General features: G+C 38.6%; 2 protein-coding genes across 3 annotated transcripts in view; one reads left to right on the forward strand and one right to left on the reverse strand.

Moving 5' to 3' along the window:
- HADHB (hydroxyacyl-CoA dehydrogenase trifunctional multienzyme complex subunit beta) overlaps positions 1-4,500 on the reverse strand; it is a 36,308-nt gene extending 31,808 nt beyond the window's left edge. For both annotated transcript variants that reach the window (XM_019943110.3, XM_033838908.2), the window contains exon 1: positions 4,364-4,500. The gene's annotated coding sequence lies outside the window, so the exon portion shown is untranslated. The remainder of the gene's footprint in view (positions 1-4,363) is intronic.
- Positions 4,501-4,634: 134 nt separating this feature from the next.
- The window catches only part of HADHA (hydroxyacyl-CoA dehydrogenase trifunctional multienzyme complex subunit alpha), a 54,325-nt gene continuing 35,585 nt past the window's right edge, over positions 4,635-23,374 (forward strand). Inside the window, exons 1-7 of the mRNA XM_019943109.3 lie at positions 4,635-4,840; positions 9,695-9,736; positions 9,830-9,900; positions 11,428-11,561; positions 13,487-13,625; positions 14,612-14,731; positions 16,618-16,720. Of these exons, the coding sequence (XP_019798668.2) occupies positions 4,774-4,840; positions 9,695-9,736; positions 9,830-9,900; positions 11,428-11,561; positions 13,487-13,625; positions 14,612-14,731; positions 16,618-16,720 (676 nt within the window). The 5' untranslated portion in view covers positions 4,635-4,773. The remainder of the gene's footprint in view (positions 4,841-9,694; positions 9,737-9,829; positions 9,901-11,427; positions 11,562-13,486; positions 13,626-14,611; positions 14,732-16,617; positions 16,721-23,374) is intronic.

Raw genomic sequence — 23,374 nt, forward strand, 5'->3', positions numbered from 1 at the left:
ATTTACCAAATATATGGATTGGAAAGAGATGGAGGAGTCCAACCTCTAGGCTTACCAGCCTAGGTATACTCAAGGGACTCTGGCCCTGGAGACACAAATTGGCCCATGAGATGGGCACCACTTTTCCAGAAGCTACATTTGATGCCACTTGAGTCTGGAATATAAATCCCCATAAGTAAAGTTCCTCTTGAAATAAAATTCATGAAACTAGTCAAGAAAATATTGATTGAAAAAAAGGGGGACCTTGCTCTAACAGATATCAAAACTTTCTATAAAGTACCAGTAATTAAACAGTTCAATTCTGGCACAGTAATAAATGAAACTAATCAACAGAACAGGATGTAGCAAGTTCAGAAGCATACTCATGTGTATGAGCATTTAGTATGTAATAAAGATAACATTTCAAATAAGTGGGAGAAAGGTGAATTACTCAATAGATTTGTTGGGAAAATGGCTAACCATTTGAAAAAAAATTAGATCCATAGCTCACACTATAAGTACAAATTACAGATGCATTAATCTAAATATATATTTTTCTAGCTTACTACAAGAATATATCAGAGAATATTTTTATAATCTTGGGGAAAGGCTTCCAACATATGGTATAAAACCTAGAGGCCATAATGGAAAAGAATAACTAAAAGAACTGATTAAAGAAGCATTTAAAATATCTACATAGCAAAAGACACTAAAATAAAGTTAAAAGGCAAACAATAGATTCAGAGAAAGTATTTGTAACATGGAAAACAAAGGGCTAAATCCCATACTCCATAAAGAACTTCTACAAATTACAGGAAAAAGAGAAGCAATCTATAATGGAATCTGTGGTTTTCACCCCAATATCCATTTCACACCATTATGTAGTTGCCACACGTGGTTTACATGGGACTGAATCCAGCTCAACTCCAGGGTTTAAACCAATCAGAATAATCTCATTCTCTTTGGTTCAGGCAACCAAGGCCTAAAATAATCGTGCATGGTATTGCCTTGACCACTGGTATCGATTTAGGGATGGTCTTAGTCAGTCTGACATTCAAGTCTTCTGCCTGGAATTCTGGAACATACTCTTTCCTTCTGAGGCTTGGCATGGCTAGAGCAGTTTGCAAACATGATAAAAGCTAGTGTAAGGGTAGAGCTGGTCTCAAAGGAGGACAGAGCTGAAAATTCAGAAAAAAGAAACTAGAGCCCTGATTGAATCGTATCTGAAACCCACCCTCCCACTGTGCTTTTCCGTTCTGTGAGTCAACAAATCCCCTTTATTAAGCCAATTTAAGTTTAATTTTCTGTTATTTGCAGCTGGAAGGCTCCTTCCTGAAACATGACCAAAAGGAAAAATGAGCAATTCACAGAAGAAAAAAAATGTCAAATAAATAAAAATTTAAATGTTCAACCTCACTAACAATAAAATTTTTTTTTAATTAAAACAAGGTCATTTTGGGGTTATTAAGTGGCAAAAATTAAAAATATGGTTAGCACACAATTCTTGTGAGAATGGATTTATTTAAGCACTTCCATATACAGTTGATAAAAGTATAATTGGTAAGGCCTTTTTGGGAGGCAATTTTTATTTCTCTCTCAGATTCTGAATTGTGAATTTCTGAGCCTAGTAATTCTTCTTATTGGTCTTTAAGCAACAGAAATATTCAAGTTGTGTATGTAGCAATCATAGATCTCTAGCCAATAGAAATACTCAAGATGTAGATGCATACAGGAGGAAATGGTTAAATAAATTATAATATTACAAACATACCATGGAATACTGTTCAGCAGTTTGTAAAGAAAAATGAAACATAATGACATACATGTATATAATGACATGCAAAGATGTCCACAACATATATTAAATGAAAAAGCAGACTGCAGAATAATATATATATAGTAAGACTCCATTTTATGACAGAAAGAGACGAAAATCCATAAAGCTGAATCTATATACGGAAGAGATAAAGAGGGACTGTCATTTTATATTCTTCTGTCTTCTTAAAATTTTTTTTACAATGAGCATCTTATTTTTAATGTACAGTATAATTCTAGTTATATAGAAAATCTGCATATACTAGTATCTTGATAGATAGATGAAAACATACAAATGCATTTAAAAAGTCCAGAAAAATACAAAGCAAATGTTAACAGTAGTTATCTTTGGGTGGTGGAGTTATTGGTATAGTTATTTTCTTTAGACTTCCTGAAGTTTCTGGGAAAAAAATTAAATAGAATATACATCCCATCAAAAATTAATAAAAAGTAGAGACAGATTTCAAAAGAAAGAAGGACTAAGCAATATATGACCTAGTTATTGTCATCCGCTTTAAGCTTTAGGAAATACATTTTGACTCAAGGATTTGGGGAGCCTGGGTAGGCTTGAGTAGGGTGTGCAACTATAGAAAGATGCATGAAGTTGCAGGAACCTAGGAGCAAGTAACATGAAGAAGGGGCTAAACAAGTAATGAAAGCAAGATGGAGTGGCTCTAACAGCTCATTATTACAGTGTCATTAAGACACAGTCCACAATATCCTTAATAGCACAAACACTAAAGGCAAACCGCCCAATCCAAATCCTGGCTGTACCCTAGCTGTATGACCTTAAGCAAGCTACTTAATTTGCAAAAAGGATTCTTGATGACCTCCAAAGGCCATTTTCTTTCTCTGTTTTAGGAGTAAGATGTAGATAATTCATCTGTAAGATGCACCTGTAAACTGTAGATAATTAAAGTACCTACTTCATAGGTTGTTGTGAGGTGTGTGTGTGTGTGTGTGTATATATATATATATATATATATATATATATGGCACTTAGAACAGTGCCTGATACATAGTAAGGGTTATACATGTGTTTGCTATTAATTTTAGTGGGTGATGGTATAAATGTATTTAGTTACCCTTTATGTAAGACACAGTGAGAAGCATAACATTTCTGCCCTTGATGGAGCTTATGATTTTGCTCAGAATACAGGAAACAAAAAAATCAAGAGCCAAAAGCGTGACCTAAATCAGGGGATGGCAAACTTCAACCCATGGGTCTCTAGCTAACAACAGATTTTACATTTTTAAAAAGTTGTAGAGCAAAACAAAACAAGGAATATGTGACGGAGATCAATGTGGGTTGTGAAACCTAAACTCTTTACTATCTGGCCCTTTACAGAAAAAGTTTGCCACTCTTGATCTAAACAGTAAGTGCTACACCGAATTAGATGCAGAAAGAGCATTATGTGGGCAGGAGGCAAGCTTTGAACTGTAAAAACCTTATGAGATGGAGGGCCTTTGGAGGTCATAAAGAATCCTTTCTGCAAATTAAGAGATCACTGCTCATGCAGTTTCTGCTTAAGGTGTTCACAGTGATGGGGGATTCACTATTTGACTTGAACTTTAAACAGAAACCTCTCTTCTTTCTTTCCATACTCCTCAATTCAGTCTCAACTTCCCTGCCATTTACCCCTGCCTCTTCCTGCTCCCTCTCCTGCGGAACAGTCAATCCGGTGAACAGTGAGACTTAAATTTATGGCCGAATCCTGACTCTGCCACCTACCAGAAAATTTACATAATCTCCGAGCCTCCCAAACTTCATCTACAAAATGTAAATAACAATTTTGGGATCGTGAAGATTAAATGAGAGGATGGTGAAAGGGCCTAGAGGGCCCTCAACATTACTTTTTGTAGTCAATCACTTGATTCCAGGACTCAAGCCTATCTTTCCAGCACAAAAACAGCTTTCAGGCAATGCAGAGCTCTTGACTAGAAGTTAACAGACCTCTAGGCCTATTTCTACCACCTGCGGCCATGGGTAAACTCATTCACCCTGATTCATGGGCTTCACCGATAAAGTGAAGGGGATGATGAATGACCGGATGATCTCCGGGTCCCCTCCGGATTAGAAAATAATCTTGAGCCCTGGATCTCGGAGCGGGACACAGGCATGTCTCAGCTCCTCCCACATTCGAGTCCCGAAAAAGCCACACGACCGAGACCCACCCTCGGTAACATAAAAGGGGTAAACCCCGGGCCCTGTACCGAATCTCTATTGCCGCCGGCCTGGCTCCAGGCAAAGCAGGTGAAACAACAACACTGGAACACAGGCCAGCGCTTTAAACCGACACAAACACAAGCCAACAGTTCGTTAACATGCGATGATAAATTAAAAGACACAGGCGACACCGCTGCTCTGAGCTACAAACCGAAGGCTAGGCCAAATTACTGCCCAAATTGCACTAGTACGGGAGAGCCCCATTGAGAAGCTTCCTTCCGCTCCCTCGAACTCCACAGCCCCAGGGAGAGGAGAAGGCCGCGGGCGTAGTAGGTGGGAAAGGAAGTGCAGAACTCGCCGGGGAAAGGCCAGGCGGAAAGCCGAGGGCACGCGCCGTCTCACCTTAGCTCGCGTGGGCTCAGACTCCAGCTGCCAGCAAGGTTTGGATCCGAGCGACGGGCCCCGACTGGATCAAGGGGCGGGCCCTGCCGAGAAAGGACCCTTCAACCTTCCCACCGGCTCCGCGGGCTTCGCAGGCCTTCCGGGCTGCCCTCCGGCTGCCTGACTGGAAAATCCGTGAACGCTGTCCCTCTCTTCCCTGACCTTCCTTCCTCCCCGCGGAGAAGGTGTCCTTTCCGCCAGGTTAGCCAGAAGCAAAGGGCGAGGTTAAGGAACCGGCGGCAGCTCGCCATAGCGGTTTTAGTCAGGCAGTACATCGGGCACCTGGCCAGAGCCAGACTACGGAAAGAAAAGTCCTCTGCTTGGCTCCCCCGACTTGAAGCGCCTTCCACTTTCGTCCTCTTCTGCTCAAGATGGTGGCTTCCCGGGCAGTTGGCAGCCTCAGCCGCTTCACTGCCTCCAGGATGCTCCGTTGCCCAGGTGAGGCCTGGTTGAGGGCGCCCAACAGCCCCGGGCAGAACTGCGACGGAGACCCGAGCTTCCCCGGAGCCTCGTCTCCCCATCGCTGCCACCTCCCTGCCCCGGCCCAGGGTCGCAGCCCTGGATAAGGGGGAGGGATGCTGCTCTGGGATCTGGTCTCTTGTTCCCTGGCGCAGGGACTGACATTTCCTCTCTCATGAGTCCTGCAGCGATTTCGGGCTCCATAAGCCCTAACGTTTCTGAGCCCTGTCCACCCGGTCTGGCACTTTCCGCTGGTCTCCTCATTTCATTTAATGATGGCCTTGAGCCTGTTCCTACGAGATTGGGAGGACTAGGAGGACTAGGACAGTCCAGTCTGTCACATCTTTGTGGCTCCATTGCACCTTGCCTGTAACAAGAGGCATCTTAAAACCTTGTGTGAAATTAACCAGCCTTGCAAATTACTGCCATTCCCTGCCCCTTTTCCCCAAAACCTTTTTTGTACCTATTACCACACTTCAATAGGAAGCTCAACTCTTGCAGTTCCGATAATCCCAGTATGAACGTATAATATATTGATTTTCAAGGGGTAGGTTCTGCAATTTGCTAGAAGAAGCATTTTTTTAAAATTACGCAGATACTCTCTTTCTTAAGGAGCAAGGTGTTAGATAATTTTACAACTATTTCTACCCTTGTTTCTGACGATACCCAGTTAGCTTGTATTAGCTATATTGTCTTTTTGTCTTCAAACTGGCGGTGAAAGTTAAAGTGGGTGACTGTGGAAAATCAAGCATTTTCCTTTCATCTCAAATCTTAAGGTGAAATGCGACTTTTTATTGCATGTTGTACTTAATATCGGTTACTTAATTAGAAATATAATTTATAATATGCCTTCCTCCTTCTGAACCCCCCGGGGTAATACCGCATGCTGTTTTTGGAGGAGTGCCTGGAATCTCCCTTTACTGTAAGGGACTAATTTCGAATGATTGAATCTCTTCTGCTTTCTTATTTCGACCAATGTTTTTAGTCTCCACAGGACTGCTTTGTGTGTGTGTGCGCGCGCATCAATCATAAGATTACAGAAAATTGAAATGCTGTGAAGACTGGGGAAAGGGATTAAGAAAAAAAGAATCACCCATTCCCTTACTACTCACATACCTACTGTTAGCATTTGGTCATGTGACCTGACAGTTTGTCTGTTTTCCACATTTTTGGTTTAACACTTTAAAAATATCAAATGTATATTTTTGAGCTTCCCCTCCATTGATTTTAAGGTAATGCAATTAAAAGCATTAAATTTGGAGTCTGACTTCTGGGTTTGAATCTAGCTCTGCCTTTTACCCTCTGGTGACCTTGGGCAAGTAATTTCTGTGTCTGTTTTCTCATTTGTGAAATGGGGAATAATACCACCTTGTGAGCTTTAAAGGAGTTATTTTAGGTGTAAAGCAGTTTTTCGTGGAGTAAGTGCTACTGTTAACGTTAATAAACGTTAGCTGTTATAACTCTTTCCTGCCCTGAAGAACTATGATTCTATTGATACAGATATGAGACTTTTTTAAAGTAATTTTTACATTTTACATGTGATAAAAGATTACAAGCCTAGTTTTTCTATGTTTTTTTATAGAAATATATATACACACATGTGTGTATATATTTTGCATTGTGTTTTAATCTATAAGAAAATATGGCTTGGGGAAGGAGGGTTAAATTGGGAGATTGGGATTGACATATACACACTACCATATATAAAATAGATAACTAATAAGAACCTACTGTATAGCACAGGGGAACTCTACTCAATACTCTGTAATGACCTATATGGGAATAGAATCTAAAAAAGAGTGGATATATGTATATGTATAACTGATTCACTTTGCTGTACAGCAGAAACTAACACAACATGGTAAATCAACTATACTCCAATAAAAATTAATTTTAAAAATTAAAAAATATAGCTTATTATAGCTATTGCTCCTTTTAGTAGCAATGTATAAATTTTGAAAAAAAGTCTAGAAAGTGAATTTAAAATTACCTGCACACCTGGATTGCCATTTAGACTCAACAGACTAACCCTAACCCTAACCCTAACCCTAACTGAAAGTCTATGCCAAGGCATTGCCAAACATTTAATGAGATTATGACGTTTAATGATGGATGATTAAAATCTCTTGATGCTGCTTTGTATTTCTTGAAGTTTTGACCCATTCCTGCCTGAGTGCTACAATTCTGAGTATGACTATCAAATGAAAATCACATCTTGACCAAAATATCTTGTTTATTTCCCACTCTTACTCTAAATTCAAATTCCTGATTACCTAAGTGGTAGAATAATTTCACAGGAAAAGAATTGGAGGCAAATACCTTAGTAGATGGTGTATATTTAAATTTGACTCTCACTTCCTTAATCCTGTCCCTTCCCCCGGTACTAAATATTGAGAAAAGCTGTTGATTGTTACAACAAAAGTAACACTTTCATATTTGAAATTTGTGTTAGCAGTAATCCAGCTCTCTGCACTGCTGTAGTCTTCGATCTTGTAGGTATCTTCTCGAGTTAAATTATTTAAATGATTACAAAGTAGGCCAGAGGTTTCTCTCTCTTTTGCTGGCACAGGAAATATAGGCTAAAGTTCACCCAGCTGCTCTACCGCAGGGGTCCCCAACCCCCGGGGCTGCAGGCGAGTGCCGCCTGAACCATCCCCCACCCCACACCCCCACCGGTCCGTAGAAAAATTGTCTTCCATGAAACCTGTCCCTGGGGCCCAGAAGGTTGGGGACCGCTGCTCTAAAGTAAGCTCTCCTAATTAGGAAGTGAGGAAGGCTGGATTCCAAAAGCAAAGCTACTGAGTACTTCAACTTGATTTAGTTGACTGTGGTTTGAAATTGTTTTCCAGACATGTTTGTACATTTGCTGGTTTTTTCTTTGTTTCTTGTCTCTATTGATTTAGAGGAGGTTTTGTGTATGTCTATATGGGGGGGGGAAGGTAGGTTAGTGGATGAGAGTTTATGGTTTATAAGCTAATGAGCTCAAACCTGTTGTCTCAAATATTTGGTCTTCAGAATTACAACCCACGTCCAAGCCCCTTCACCTGCTCTGTTTTCTTTTTTCCTTAGGCACTTATCTTCTAACATACTTATTTTCATATTTATTTTTATTGTCTTTTATCTGTCTTTCCACCCCATCTTCTCCCACCCTGCATTCCTGATCAGTTCCTTCTCACTAATTCAGTTTACCCTGTTCTAGCTAGAATTGCCTATTATCTGGCTCCCCTCCCACAGAATTTCTACTTCATAGGGAAACTCCTTTCTATGCCAGGCCTGTTTTCACCTCCTCCACAAAGACAGGGATTTTTGTCTTTCTGTTCACTCTAGGCCACACTAGATTTTTGTTGGGGAATATAAATGACTATGAGATGATGTTGGAGGAGATTACAGTTTAGTTGGGGGAAACACCTGCTACAGATGCAACGATTAGAGAACAAAACAGTGAGTAATAAAGATAAAATTTGGGCAGGGAAGGCAAAGATCCTTGTAGACAGAATCTCAAGATAAGGCTTTGTGGAGCCATGATACAGATATAAAGAAGGAAGAGTCACAAATACAGATGACACAGATCTCAAATGATGGAAAAGCAAAGGGAAGTATATCGTTAGTGAAGTAGAGGCACTGGAGATTGAGGAGATGGCTGGCTTCTCTTATCTTAATTTACTTTGGTGTAGGACTTTGACTTATAGGTACTTCTATAATCATTACATCACTTTTACTCTATCTTTATAAGAACACTGAAATGCTCTGAGAGACTTGTACATGGTCATACAACTAGTAAATAATAAACTTGATGGTCGAACCCACGGCTTTGGACTCTCGGGTCCTTTGTCTTTGCACCATGAGGGCTGACTTGGATTGCTTAAAGAAAAACAAATGCAGACAGAACCAGCGATCACCCCACTCTGGTTCTGGTGCCATCTAGTTGTTTTTTTTTTAAATAGTATGTTGTTTTGCCTTTGAAAGCAGTATAAAGCTGCTTTTTCCTGTGCCTTCGCTTCCCCTCCTTTAAAGAACTGCCGGATAGAGAGAAACATGGAGCCTCTAAAGCCCCTTGATTTTATTTTTCATGACACTGGAAAGTCCATCTCTCCATAGAAATGCAAGAGGACCTGGCTGGAGAACATGCTTGAGATATATTTGGAATACATTTGGAACTAACATTATGGATCGCTTGTAGATTACTTCTTTCTTAGTGTATTTGTTTCCTATTGTGGCCCTAAATTTCCACAAGCTTAGTGTCTGAAACAATAGAAATTTATTATCTTACAGTTACGGATGTCAGAAATGAGTCTCACTGGGTTAAAATCAAAGGTGTTGGCAGGGCTGTGTTCATTCTGGATGCTCTAAGGGAAAATCCATTTCGTTGCCTTTTCTAGCTTCCAGAGGCTGCCTGCATTCCTTGACTTCTTCAAAGCCGGCAAAATGAGTTCTCGTGCTGCCGTCTCTGGTTCTTTTGCCTTTCTCCTCCTTTGTAATTTCATGGGGTGTACCTGAATAATCCAGGCTAATCACCCTGTATTAAGGTCAGCTAATTAGCCACCTTAATTCCATTTGCAGCCTTTATTTCCCTTTGCCATATAACCTAACATACTGGGTTTCTGGGGACATGGGCATCCTTGAGAGGCCATTCTTCCACCCACCACATTTAGTATCCAGATAATCATTTGACCTGATAATTGAAACAAAAAGATACAGCAGTGGTCACAATAATGGCTTAGAACACTTTGTTTTGTTGTGGTTGTTATAAAGTCCAGCTTTGTTATGTATAGCAGGTACTATGGAAATTCTGTTTTGTAAAATAATAAATTTTGAAATATCTTTTTCTTACAGGTTATATTTGCCGCAACTTTACAAGGTCCTCTGCTTTGCTGAGTAAGTTTAATTTCTTGTTGACATGCTTACATTGCTTTTTATACTTATTTAGCAATAAACATGTTTACAAATAAATTTTCCTTCTCTTTTTAGCCAGAACCCATATTAACTATGGAGTCAAAGGGGACGTAGCAGTTATTCGAATTAACTCACCCAATTCGAAGGTACCTAATTCAACTTGCTGCAGTTTATTTCTACTCACTACATTCATTAATCCAGTCCTGAATGGCAAAGAAAGAAATCCACCAATTTGGCAGTAATCCTATCACATGAACTTACAGTTTTGATGGTTAGAGTTTGAGAAATTGCCCAAGGAATGCAGTTTTCTTCAGCAGAGGTCCTTGTTTAAGAATTCCTCCTAGTTGACTTTAGTTGTCAGATTAACATCAAGGATTAATAAAACTATCCTTTTGTTACACTGTAGAATGATAAGGTGGTTTATTAGATAAGAAGCAAATTATAAGCTTTGTTTATAAGAATTAAAACTGACCTACCCATCTTAACTATGAGGTTATTAAATCAGCTTCCTTAACCTGCCTGACATAAGTCATTATTCATAGTAAGTTGGCTGGGTTAAATGTCATTAAGTTTCCTACGGGACCTGAATGACCCGGTGCAGTTCATGTATTAGAAATCAAGTTCTGTTCAAAGTGGAGCTTCATTTATTTTTGGCAACTTCAAAAAAGCATGCAGCATTAATCCAGTCTTTTGCCAAGAAGAGCTTTACTGCAGGAACTCATGCTTTTCCCTCACCTAAAGTTGGTGTAAAGATTTCATATTTCAGAAATCTTATTACCAGAGGCCTCAATGAAGTAGGAGGGCCTAGATGTAAGCAATTAACAACTATCACAAATTAAGGAAAGTAAGAGGCAGTCCCCCTCACTAGAGTAAATCTTAGCATTTACTGAGCAATGGTTCAAACTTAAGACATTTTTTGTAAGTTGACCATTTTTCCTGAACACAAAAATAACATGCCTATAGTAGGACATTTTAAAGCAATAAAGAGGAGAATAACAATCATTCATGCTCCAAACCCAAAGATAACCACTTTTAGCATTCAATCCAGTTTCAGCAAATAATATTCTAAAAATTAAGATCATACTATATGTCTAATTTTTTTTTTTTTTTTTTGCGGTATGCGGGCCTCTCACTGTTGTGGCCTCTCCCATTGCAGAGCACAGGCTCCGGACACGCAGGCTTAGCGGCCATGGCTCACGGGCCCAGCCGCTCTGCAGCATGTGGGATCTTCCCGGAGCAGGGCACGAACCCATGTCCCCTGCATCAGCAGGCGGACTCTCAACCACTGCGCCACCAGGGAAGCCCTATATGTCTAATTTTGATTTCTTTTTTTTCCTTAACATTATACAAATTTTTTCCATGCTGATAAATGTTTGTAGACTTAATTATAGCCTGCATATGATTGAAACTTAGGAATATGACCTCCTCAGGAATACGAGTTCCTCCTTTAAATAGAAATATTTTTAGAGGGAGGGGTGCTTACAGTTGCCCAAAGCAGCTGAATAGACAGCTGCTGGGTTGTTTGTTTGTTTGTTTCCCTGTCTCTTTCTTTTAACAGTATATTTCTCCTGGTTAAACGTATTTCCTATAATCAAAATAGCATTTGATGGTGATTTGCACATCTATTACTTCGAATTTAAACCCTTAGATTTATATGTATTTCCCTTTGGTAGGTGAATACTCTGGGTCAAGAAGTGCATTCAGAGTTCATAGAAGTAATGAATGAAGTCTGGTCTAGCAATCAAATCAGAAGTGCTGTCCTTATCTCATCAAAGCCAGGGTGCTTCATTGCAGGTGCCGATCTCAAGTAAGTTTTAGGAACTTTGAAGTCGCCTTTTACCTTGGCTAATGGTATGTTTTTTTAGGCCTAATCATTTCTCATTTTAAAAGAAGGTAGAAGTAAATATTCTCTGCAAGTTTTTTTAAAGTTATTTTCATGAGTTTAATAAAGTTAATAAAAAAGAAGGACTTGTTGCTTAAACCTTATAAAACTGAATACAGCCTTTCTTTAAAGAAGTTGAAGTAGTAGTTCAAGGAGCAATGTTTGAGTAGAATGAAAATAAACTAACAATGAGATGCCCTTTTTTTTCATCCACCAGACCAGCAAACATTTAAAAGTTTGAAAATATATTAGCAAGGACTTGGGAAAATGAGAAAGTTAAATATTACTAGTAGGAATGCAAATTGGTATAGCCACTTTGGAGAGTAATTTGATAAAATTTAGTAAAACTGAAAATGCACATATCATATATTCAAGTGATACCTCTTCTAGGTATATATGCTAGAGAAATCCCACCCTTTGGTTTTAAGGACCCGTGCATGCATAAGGATGTTCAGTCCTGTGTAGTTTTTTTAAAATAGTGAAGAATTTGAAACAAGCTAAACGTCAGTCATGAGGGAAATAGATAAGTAAATGTGGAATATTCACAAGATAAAATACTACAAAAACAATTCAAAGGAACTAACTAGATCTACAGCATAATGTTAGAACTCAAAAACGTAATGTTAAGTTAAAAAAAAGGCAAGTTACAGAATGTTTGATACTGTTTATAGTTTATATAAACATTTAAAAACCATACATGAATACTTCTCTGTATTATTTATGGATACAAATATGTAGTTGGTTTGAGGAATACACTACAAACATGAAAATGGTTGTTTCAGGGTAAATGAATTGGCTGGTAGAACTTCAGGGGTCAAAGGCTACTTTACCAATACAGCTAATATTTTCTTTTTTTTTCAATGATATAATGTACGTATATATAACTTCTTTAAAATTCTTTAAAGCAAAAGTAAGGAGAGATGATACCTTAATATTAGTTTACTGGGTTAAAATGTTAACGGTTGTTAATTCTGTCAAAATATGGGTATTTGTTGTATTTGTTATATTATTTTTTGCAGTTTAGGCAATGATAGCCAGCATTATTGGCTTAGTAATTTGTATGTATGGTGTTTGTATATTTTTAAACTTTGTTCAATATTGTATACCCTTCTTTTTTTATGTATAGTAATTAGAAATTCATATTCTGTTTGTTTATGTTTATTTTTTAGAAAAAGCAAAGTTATCTCCATCAAGTGCTTTCTCTTCTAGCTTGGTTATTTAAGCCTAGTAAGACACTGATGTACCTGGTAGTAGCTACCTAAATCCATAGGAAAATACTTGTAGCTTGTGTGAGGCTAGCTGAACAACTCCCAGCATATAAAATGACAGAAAATTAGTTGTCTTTGGTCAAAAGTAAAAAACCCACAGCTTAAATGTGTTCAGAAACAGTAAGTAGCAAATGAAACAAACTGAAATTAAAGGACATTGAGGACAACATTATTGTAATAGAAGCCTTTTTTTCTGTCATTCTGATTGATGTTTAATCCGAAAGCTACCTGATAGTGAAAATATTTAATCTGCTTGTGAAAATATTTACCAGAAGATGATTTGCTCATGTACAGAGCTTTGTAATCTAATGATTTGTTACCAAAACAAACACAAATTTATTCAACATGTTTTGTTTCATGTTCTCTGAATCCAGAAATCTAACACTCTTTATCGAGAGATGATATCACTGATAATAGTGCTATCTGAGGCAAAATCATTCTTAAACTTCTGAGTGTTTGAAGATTCACTACCGAATATTGATATATGATAGGATAAGGATATGGTGGATGAAGTATTGAACAAAATAGGTTATGGTTTTATCTTTGGTTTCTTTTGGTTCTCTTCTCTCATGTTTACTGCAGCATGTTAACTGCTTGCACGACCCCTCAAGAGGTAACACAAATATCACAGGAAGCACAGAGGATGTTTGAGAAAGTTGAGAAGTCCACAAAGCCTATTGTGGCTGCCATCAATGGATCCTGCTTAGGAGGAGGACTTGAGGTACAGATTTATTCCAAAGTCATTGAGACAACGGTCCAGCTCATTGTTGGGATTCACCTGCTGCAAACCTTTAGCTACTATTTTGCCTTAAAAAAAGTTGAGGGAGAATCAGCCTTGTTTTTAGTTACCAAATTTCTGGATAGGTTTTTATCCTTATTCTCATGGCACAGAGCAAGTGAACCAAAGTGTCATGTTTTCATTTACAAACTGAGAAGATTTTGAACTAGCTCTCTAAGGCCCCTATCAATTCTAAAAAACCTTGTTAAAGTTTGCGAGGCAGAGATTGAGAAGTGTGATGCATGCTGTCGAGCTACTGAAGTCTAGTTGAGACACATAACGCATAATGTTCGTCAAGTGTTTTGTGAGTAGTAAAGATGGTAAATAACACAAGATTTGAGAGAAGAGATGCTTACCAAACTGGAGCATGTAAGAAAGAAGGAGGGGAAAAGAAAATAACATTTATTGAACATTTATCACATGCTGGGTTCTATACTAGACACTTTCACGTGTATTAATTAAGGAAACCTGTGCCTGGTCCTAAAAGATAGGCAGAATTTGATTAACCAGAAAGTAGTGGGAAAACATTCCACATGTGGCATGGTGTGAGCAAAGACAAGGATAAACAAAGCCTAATTAGGGCACCGTAAGTAGGCCTGCTTGATTGAAGAGTCTTTACATCACACAGGGTTTCTTAACCTGGGGTGCATATATAATTATGTGTGCATTTTTCTGTTGAGAGCTTCCATACCTTTCAGCAGATTTTCAAGGAGATCTGCAACCCAGAAAGAGGTTGATAACTTAGGGGAAAGGTATGGAGTAAGGCCAGAAAGGTAAATTGTAGAAAGCATCAAATGCCAGCCTAAGGAATTTCGGTTTATTCTGGGGGCACATTCCTGCTTTATGAGTAATATTTAGACCCTCACATATCCTAAGATGTTACAAACTTACATTTTTTAACACTCTAATTTTCTTTCATTTGTTTGAAGCTTGCCATTTCATGCCAATACAGAATAGCAACAAAAGATAAGAAAACAGTTCTGGGTTCCCCTGAAGTCTTGCTGGGAATCCTACCAGGAGCAGGAGGCACACAAAGGCTACCCAAAATGGTGAGTTTAAGATACCCATGTTAACTTGAGAACCTCGGTCCTATGTGCCCCTTTAGATCTATTTCCTCTGTACAAAAGGTATAATATGGGTATTCATTGTAAAATTTAGAAACTGGACTTCCCTGGTGGCGCAGTGGTTAAGAATCTGCCTGCCAATGCAGGAGACACAGGTTCAAGCCCTGGTCCGGGAAGATCCCACATGCTGCGGAGCAACTAATAAGCCCATGCGCCACAACTACTGAGCCTACACTCTAGAGCCTGTGAGTCATAACTACTAAGCCTGCGTGCCACACTACTGAGCCTGCGCTCTAGAGCCCATGAGCCACAACTGCTGAGCCCACGTGCCACAACTACTGAAGCCTGCACACCTAGAGCCCGTGCTCTGCAACAAGAGAAGCCACTGCAGTGAGAAGCCTGCGCACCACAACAAAGAGCAGCCCCCGCTCGCCGCAACTAGAGAAAGCCCGCGTGCAGCAAAAAAGTCCCAACGCAGCCAAAAATAAATAAATAAACAAATAAATAAGTAAAATTTAGCGCTTCCCTTGAGGCGCAGTGGTTGAGAGTCCGCCTGCCGATGCAGGGCACACAGGTCCGTGCCCCGGTCTGGGAAGATCCCACATGCCGCGGAGCGGCTGGGCCCGAGAGCCATGGCCGCTGAGCCTGCACGTCTGGAGCCTGTGCTTCGCAACGGGAGAGGCCACAACAGTGAGAGGCCCGCGTACCACACACACACAAAAAAATTAGAAACCAAATACAATGTGAATATATAGGATCAATAACATTTTATTCCTGATATTTGTTTATTTTTTCAATTCTACTTTTTATTTATTTTTTCAATTCCTTGATCAAAATGATTGATCAGGGTCCTTTGTTAGTCCCTGAAGAAGGGAAGAGATAGATAAGATACATGTCTTGCTTTCTGGAACTTACAGTTTAATTTGTTCTTCTCTGCACAGTATGATCTTCCCAGTTTTTCAAATCCCTGGGTCTTATTTCATGATAACTGTTAAGAGGCAGACCTTTCCCCTGATTTGGATGATCTCACTGTTGTATTCTATAGACTCAAAAGAGGCCCATCAGGCTTTTGAATTCTTAAGAAGAAGGGAAGGACAGTCAGACCTGGGGGCTGCAGAGCAATCCTAACATCAAACTCCCTGAACCTCATAGCCTCTGGTACTGTGGGTTCTTCAGGGAAAACAACACTCAGCAGAAATACTCTTTGCAGAGAAGTCGATAGGAGTTGGACATAGAAAAATGGGAAAGTTTATGGTATTTGTTTTCTGATAATAAATAGTGTGCATTCCTTCATAGGAATTGCCAAGAGGATTTACTGAAAAAATGAATAAGCCTATATGTGTATAGAAAATATTGCTGTTTCTTTTGTTTTGTTATAGTTGGTTCTTGAATGTAGCTAGAAGCTGTTCGAGCACCTACATACAAAGCCCTAGTTGAGTTCTCTTTTTGTTAAGTCTAAGATTCTTTCTAAAGACATTGTCAAAACTATGAGATTTCTCAGTCTCTACTAATTCCGGTATAGGAATTTTAAATATACAAATGATAGAGAAGAAACTCAGAATGACATAAATGTACAATTCTAGGAAACATGACATTTTTTCTCTACTTTATCAATCCATAAGACAGAAATCCTACATATTGAATTAAAAGAAGAGATATAAAGACATTTTTAACTTCAGGCGGAGGTTTCTAAAACTAAACTTTACCTAAATGTGTATCAGTATATAAAGTTTCGTTGATAGATATATAACATAAAAATCTGGTTTGAGTTTTCTCATTTTAATATTTATTTTGCTCAGTTGGATGATTTGTAAATTGTAATTGTCACTGATTTTTTTCCACCTTTGCTCTAATCCTTGCTTGCTTGTTAGGTGGGTGTGCCTGCTGCTTTTGACATGATGCTGACTGGTAGAGGCATTCGTGCAGACAGAGCAAAGAAAATGGGACTGGTTGACCAACTGGTGGAACCGCTGGGTAAGTGCTAACATGCTTCAGAATTGAGCCTTATGAAGTTATTTATTTTCTTAAAGAGTTAATATCTTGAATATTGGTTATAGTGAAACCCAAACACTTAAGAAATGAGTCATTATTCTGAAGAGTGAAGTTCTCTAAAAATAGCTAATACTAAATCATTTTCAACATCACCCCAATTTCTATTTTACGTTATTTATAATTGGGACATTAGGAATACAGAATTGAATCAAGTCATTATTTTTGGTTCTTAAATTACCTGTATCATTATCCATGATAACTATTCTTCAGTTTTTTGTGTCTGTTTTAATAATATAATAAACATGTATGAAACAACCAACCTAAGGATATTAATAATGGACATCTACTAATGTGCTGCTTCCTCCCATACAATTTCCTTGCCTCTTCTCATCCAAAGAAACCACTATTCCAGATTGTATGTTCATCACCCTCTTACATTTCTTAAAAATCAGCATTGTTGAGATGTTATTTACATGATAATAAATTTACCAGTGTTTAATGTACAGTTTGCATTTTGACAAATGTATATAGCTATGTAAACACCACCACAATCATACAATAGAACATTTCTAGTATGTATCTTTTTGTGTCTTTCATTTAGCATACTGCTTTTGAGATTCATCCATGTTGTTATATGTCAGCAATGTATTCCTTCTTGTTGCTGAATGTCATTCCATTGTATAGATAAACCATAATTTGTTTATCCGTTCACCAAATGATAGACATTTGAGGTGTTTCCAATTTAGAGCTATTCTAAATAAAGTTGCTATGAACATTCATTGACAAGTCTTTATGTGGAGAAATATTTCATTTCTTTTGGACAAATACTGAAGAGTGAATTGGCTGGACCATATGATAGATGTGCTTATTAGCTTTTAAGAACCTGTCAAACTGTTTTTCCAAAGTGGTTATACCATTTACATTCTTACCAGCAGAGTATGAGAGTTCTAGTTACAACCACTTTGCACGCTCAGTCTTTTTAATTTTAAACATTTCAATAAGAGTGTAGTAATATGTCATTGGGGTTTAATTTGTATTTCCCTAAAGACCAAAGATACCGAACTTATTTCATGTGTTTATTTGCCTTCTGTATATCTTCTGATAAAGTGTTCAAATGTTTTGCCCATTTTGTTTGATTTAGCTGTTTTTCTTATTATTGAGTTTTCAGAGTTCTTTATATATCAGGATATAAGTCCTTTATGAGATTTGTAATTTGCAAATATTTTCTCCCTGTCTATGGCTTGTCTTTTCATTATCTAAGAGTAGAAATTCTTAATTTTGATGAAGTCCAATGTATCAAAGTCTTCTTTTATGGATCATGGTATTGGTGTTTTAGAAATCTTTTCCTAACAAGATTGCAAAGATTTTCTCCTATGTTTTCTTCTGAAAGTTTTGTAGTTTAGCTCTTACATTTTGGTCTGTGCTACTTCAAGTTAATGTTTATGTTTGGTGTGAGGTAAAGATTGAGTTGTTGTTGTTGTTGTTTTTGTTATGTGATTATGAATATCCAAAATGTCCTGGCACAATTTTTTGAGAAGACTCTTCCTTCCCATTGACACCTTGACACCTTGGTGGAAAATTAGTTGATCCTCAGTGATTGGGTCTATATCTAGGTTTCCTATTTCCAATTTATATGTCTTTACTTAAGACAGTGTCACACTGTCTTGATTATTGTGTTTTATAGTAAATCTTGATATCTGACAGTGTGACCCCACCCTCCACCTTGCTTCTCTTCTTTCAATATCATTTTGCCTATTCTAGTTTCTTTGCATTTACATATGAATTTTAAATCATCTCATCCATATCTACAGAAACATCTGCTAGGATCTTGATTGGAATTCCATTGAATCAATGTATCAATTTGGGGAGAATTGATTTTTTTTTTTTTTTTTTTTTTTTTTGCGGTACACGGGCCTCTCACTGTTGTGGCCTCTCCCGTTACCATAGCTCACGGGGCCCAGCCGCTTCGCAGCATGTGGGATCTTCCCGGACCGGGGCACAAACCCGTGTCCCCTTCATTGGCAGGCGGACTCTCAACCACTGTGCCACCAGGGAAGCCCGAGAATTGACATTTTAAAAATACTGAGTGTTTTCATTATGAACATAATATAACTTTCTGTTTACTAAGGTCATCTTTAATTTCTCTCAGTAGTGTTTTATACTTTTCATTGAACATATCTTGTACACATTTTGTTAAATTTGTACCTAAGTATTTCATACTTTTGTGCCATTATACTTTTTTAACTTTAATTTCTCATTAATTACTAACATATAAATACAAATGATTTTCGTATGTGGACCTTGTATTCTATGATTTTGCTAAATTTATTTATTAGTTCTACTAGGTTTTTCTGTAGATTCCTAAGGATTTTCTACATAAATAATCATGTTATCTACAAATAAAGACATTTTGGCTTCTTCCTTTCCCATCTGGTTGGTGTTTCTTTTTCTTGACTTACTGCAGTGGCTAAGATCTTTAGTACAATATTGATTTGAAGTGAAAGCAGATATTATTAACTTGTTCCAATCTTAAGAGAGACATTCACGTGGATGCTGTAGGGTGTATAATGTTACATAGGTTTTTCATATATACCCTTTATCAGATTGCAGATGTACCTTATTTATAGTTTGCTGAGAACTGTATTGCTTTTTCTGCATCTAATGAGATGATTGTTTGGGTTAGTTCTTTTAGTTTATTAAGTAAAGTCATTTACATTGATTTTTGACTATTGAATTCATTCCTGGAGTAAACTTCACTTGGTTGTGATGTATTATCCTAAGTGCCGGCTGAATCAGCTAAAATTTTGTGAAGGATTTTTACGTCTGGTCATGAGAGATAATGGTCTCAGGAATAATATTTTTTTTCTTGTGATATCATTGCCTGGTGTTGATATCTGGGTAATTCTGACTTCATAAAATGAGTTGGAAATATTTCTTCCTCTTCAATTTTCTGGAAGATTTTGCATAGAATTGGTATTATATTTTCCTTAAATCCTTGATAAAATTCACCAGTGAAGTTATATGGACTTGGAGTTTTGATTCTTGGGAAGGTTATAACCTATGAATTCAATTTCCTTAGTAGATATGGGGCTATTCAGGTTGACTATTTCTTTTTTCCTTTTTTTTTTTTTTTGGCCTTGCCACGTGGCTTGCAGGACCTTAGTTCCCTCACCAGGGATTGAACCCAGGCCCCTGGCCATGAAAGCACCAAGTCCTAACCATTGGACCACCAGGGAATTCCCAGGTTCACTATTTCTTTTTTCTTTCTTTCCTTTTTTTTCTTTTAATTGGAGTATAGTTGATTTACAATGTTGTGTTAGCTTTGGGTGTACAGCAAAGCAAATCACCATACATTTACTTATATCCACTCTTTTTTAGATTCTCTTCCCATACAGGTCACCACACAGCATTGAGTAGAGTTCCCTGTGCTACACAGCAGCAGGTCCTTATTAACTATCCATTCTATACATAGCAGTGCAGGTTCACCATTTCTTTTCTTTTTTTTTTTAATTTTAAAAAAAAAATTATTTAATTAGTTTTTTTGCTGTGTTGGGTCTTCATTGCTGTGCACGGGCTTTCTCTAGTTGCGGTGAGTGGGGGCTACTCTTCGTTGAGGTGCGCAGGCCTCTCATCGTGGTGGTGTCTCTTGTTGCGGATCACGGGCTCTAGGCGAGCAGGCTTCAGTAGTTGTGGCATGTGGGTTCAGTAGTTGTGGCTCGCAGGCCCAGTAGTTGTGGCGCATGGGCTTAGTTGCTCTGCGGCATGCGAGATCTTTCCAGACCAGGGCTCGAACCCATGTCCCTTGCATTGGCAGGCGGATTCTTAACCGCTGCACCACCAGGGAAGCCCCAGGTTGGTTCACCATTTCTTGAGTGAGCTGTAGTTGTTAGTTTTGCAAAGATTTTGTCCATTTCATTTAAATTGACAAATTTATTTCAATAAAGTTGTTCAGGGACTTCCCTGGTGACTCAGTGGATAAGACTCCACACTCCCAATGCAGGGGCCCTAGGTTTGATCCCTAGTCCGGGAACTAGGTCCCACATGCATGCTGCAACTAAGAGTTGGCATGTCACAACTAAGGAGCCTGCCTTCTGCAGCTAAGACCCAGCACAACCAAATAAATAAATAAATATTTTTTCAAAAGTTAAAAAAAAATAAAGTTGTTCATAATACTTTATTATTATTCTTTTCATATCTTTACACTCTATAATGATGCTCCTCTTTCATTCCTGATATTGCTAATTTGTGTCTTCTGTTTTTTCCCTGATGAGTCTGGCTAGAAATTTATCAGTTTTATTGATCTTTTCTAAGAATCAGCTTTTAATTCCATTGGTTTTGTTTGCTGTTTTATTGATTTCAGCTGTCTTATTATTTATTTCTTTCTGCTTGCTTTTGGATTTAATTTGCTCTTCTTTTTCTAGTTTCTTACTAGAAACTAGTTTCTTTCATTGATTTTAGGCCTTTCTTCTTTTCTAACATAAGCATTAAAGCTATATATTGGGAATTCCGTGGCAGTTCAGTGGTTAGGACTTGGCACTTTCACTCCTGGGGCCTGGGTTCAATCCCTGGTTGGGAAACTAAGATCCTGCAAGCCGTGCGACACAGCCAAAAAAAAAAGACAAAAAAAGCTATACATTTTCTTCTTGGCATTGCTTTATCTGCATGTTTTAATGTTATGTTTTCAGTTCCATAAAGGTCAAATATTTTCAGATTTCTCTAGTGATTTCTTCTTTGGCCCATGTATAATTTAGAAGTATGTTGTTTAGTTTCCAAATATTTGGGAATGATTCAGATATCTTTCTGTTATTGGTTTCTAGTTGAATTCTGCTGTGATCAGAGTATAGTCGATCCTTATTATTTGAGGTTCCCTGTCTGTGAATTTGCCTACTCACTAACATTTGTCATAACCCCAAAAGTGATACTCGTGGTTCTTTTGCAGTCATTCATAGACACGTACAGAGTGGCAAAAGATTCAAGTCTCCCAACGCACATGTTCCCAGCTGAAGTCAAACAAGGCACTGTCTGCCTTCTCATTTCAGCTTTTATAAAACCAGCAAGTGTCCTTTCCATGGTCTATTTACTGCCACGTTTTCCTCATTTTGTGCTTTTTGTTTGTGATTTTGCTGTTTAAAATAGTGAGAGCTAGGAGTGGAAAAGAATTGAGTCAGAGTGAGGGAAAATGTCTTTAAGGTTTCTCTTTACTCCCCCAGTAAGGAGGCCTTAGCAGAGGTACCTGAAGAAGACCTCGGTTGAAGGTCCCATATAAAGAGACTTAGGAATGAAGGCACATGGGCTCGGAATGAAAATGTATGTAAGAGCATAGCCAGTCAGGGAGACCTGAGTCATTGACTGCAACTCCCATTAAAGACTGCAGTGCGTCGGCTGGGCACCAAGTCTGGTATGGGAAGGACAGCTTTCTCCATGATGCCTGCGAGGCCTGTAATTGCCTTTGCTTGGACCTGAAATATCACATAGGTTTTTGGTTAGGCCTGGACCCCTCAATTTCTGCAAATAGTCATGTGGCCATAACAGGTATTTATAATTACCTACTTCTACCCATTCCATATTTCCTTTGCCCTTAGGGAGTACATCAGCTGGTCACGGTTCTTTGTCTGGTAGGGTGACCTTCATTCCTAAAAGGTCTGGGCCACTAGCAGTCCTGCATGAATTGGATTGTTGTAATTTTCCACTAAATAATTGTAGGTCACAGTAGCCCTAAGAGACACCCCAAGAGATCTCCCATATTTGAGACATACTCTCCCTTACCTTCATTGTAGTAGCAACCCAACTTCCCCTGGTAATCAGGATTAATCACCCCAGCCAGTATAGTAATCCCTTCTCTGCCTGTTTCAGAGGCATGAGGGGCCCAGAGTGACCAGATGGCAGTCTCATCTTCCAGTTCAATAGAATCATTGTTATGTCTCCTGATGGACTTTGGAACTAAATCCTCTAGACCAGCAGAACCTAAGGTTGTAGGACAGAAGCACATTCTTTGTTGGTAGATCACTAGGGGTAGTAGCAGAGCCATCTCTATATGTACTTCTGGATTCCTGGACCCGTGAATCCTTGCTATGGAAGATACGACACCGTATATTGGAGGTTGATTTAGAGCATATACAGGATCCTAGGTGATACTGCCCTAGCCTTACAAAGTATTACCACCTACCTAGTGCTCTGAGTCTTTAAAAGTCTATTCCAACATTCTCTCAATCCAGCTGCTTCACGGTGATGGGGCACGTGGTGAGTTCAGTACATTTCATGAGCATGGCCCATTGCCACACTCCATTTACTGTGAGGGGAGTTGCTTGATCAGAAGCAGTGTTGTGTGGGATACGTGATGGTGGATAAGGCATTCCATAAGTCCACAAATGGTAGCTTTGGCAGATGCATTGCATGCCAGGAAGGCAAATTCATACCCGCAATAAGTGTCTATTCCAGTAAGAACAGAGTGCTGCCCTTTCCATGACGAAAGCAGTGCAGTGTAGTCAATCTGCCAGAATGTTGATCACCTTGGGAGGGTCCTGGTATGAGACAATCAGTGTTGCTCTGTGCTGCTGATTGGGCACTGAACAGTGATTGCACCCAGGTTGGCCTTGGTGAGTAGTTGTTGCTAAGCCCACGCACAGCCTCCATCCC

The sequence above is a fragment of the Tursiops truncatus genome, chromosome 14 (genome assembly GCF_011762595.2).
Source record: "Tursiops truncatus isolate mTurTru1 chromosome 14, mTurTru1.mat.Y, whole genome shotgun sequence".
Taxonomy (NCBI): Eukaryota; Metazoa; Chordata; class Mammalia; order Artiodactyla; family Delphinidae; genus Tursiops; species Tursiops truncatus.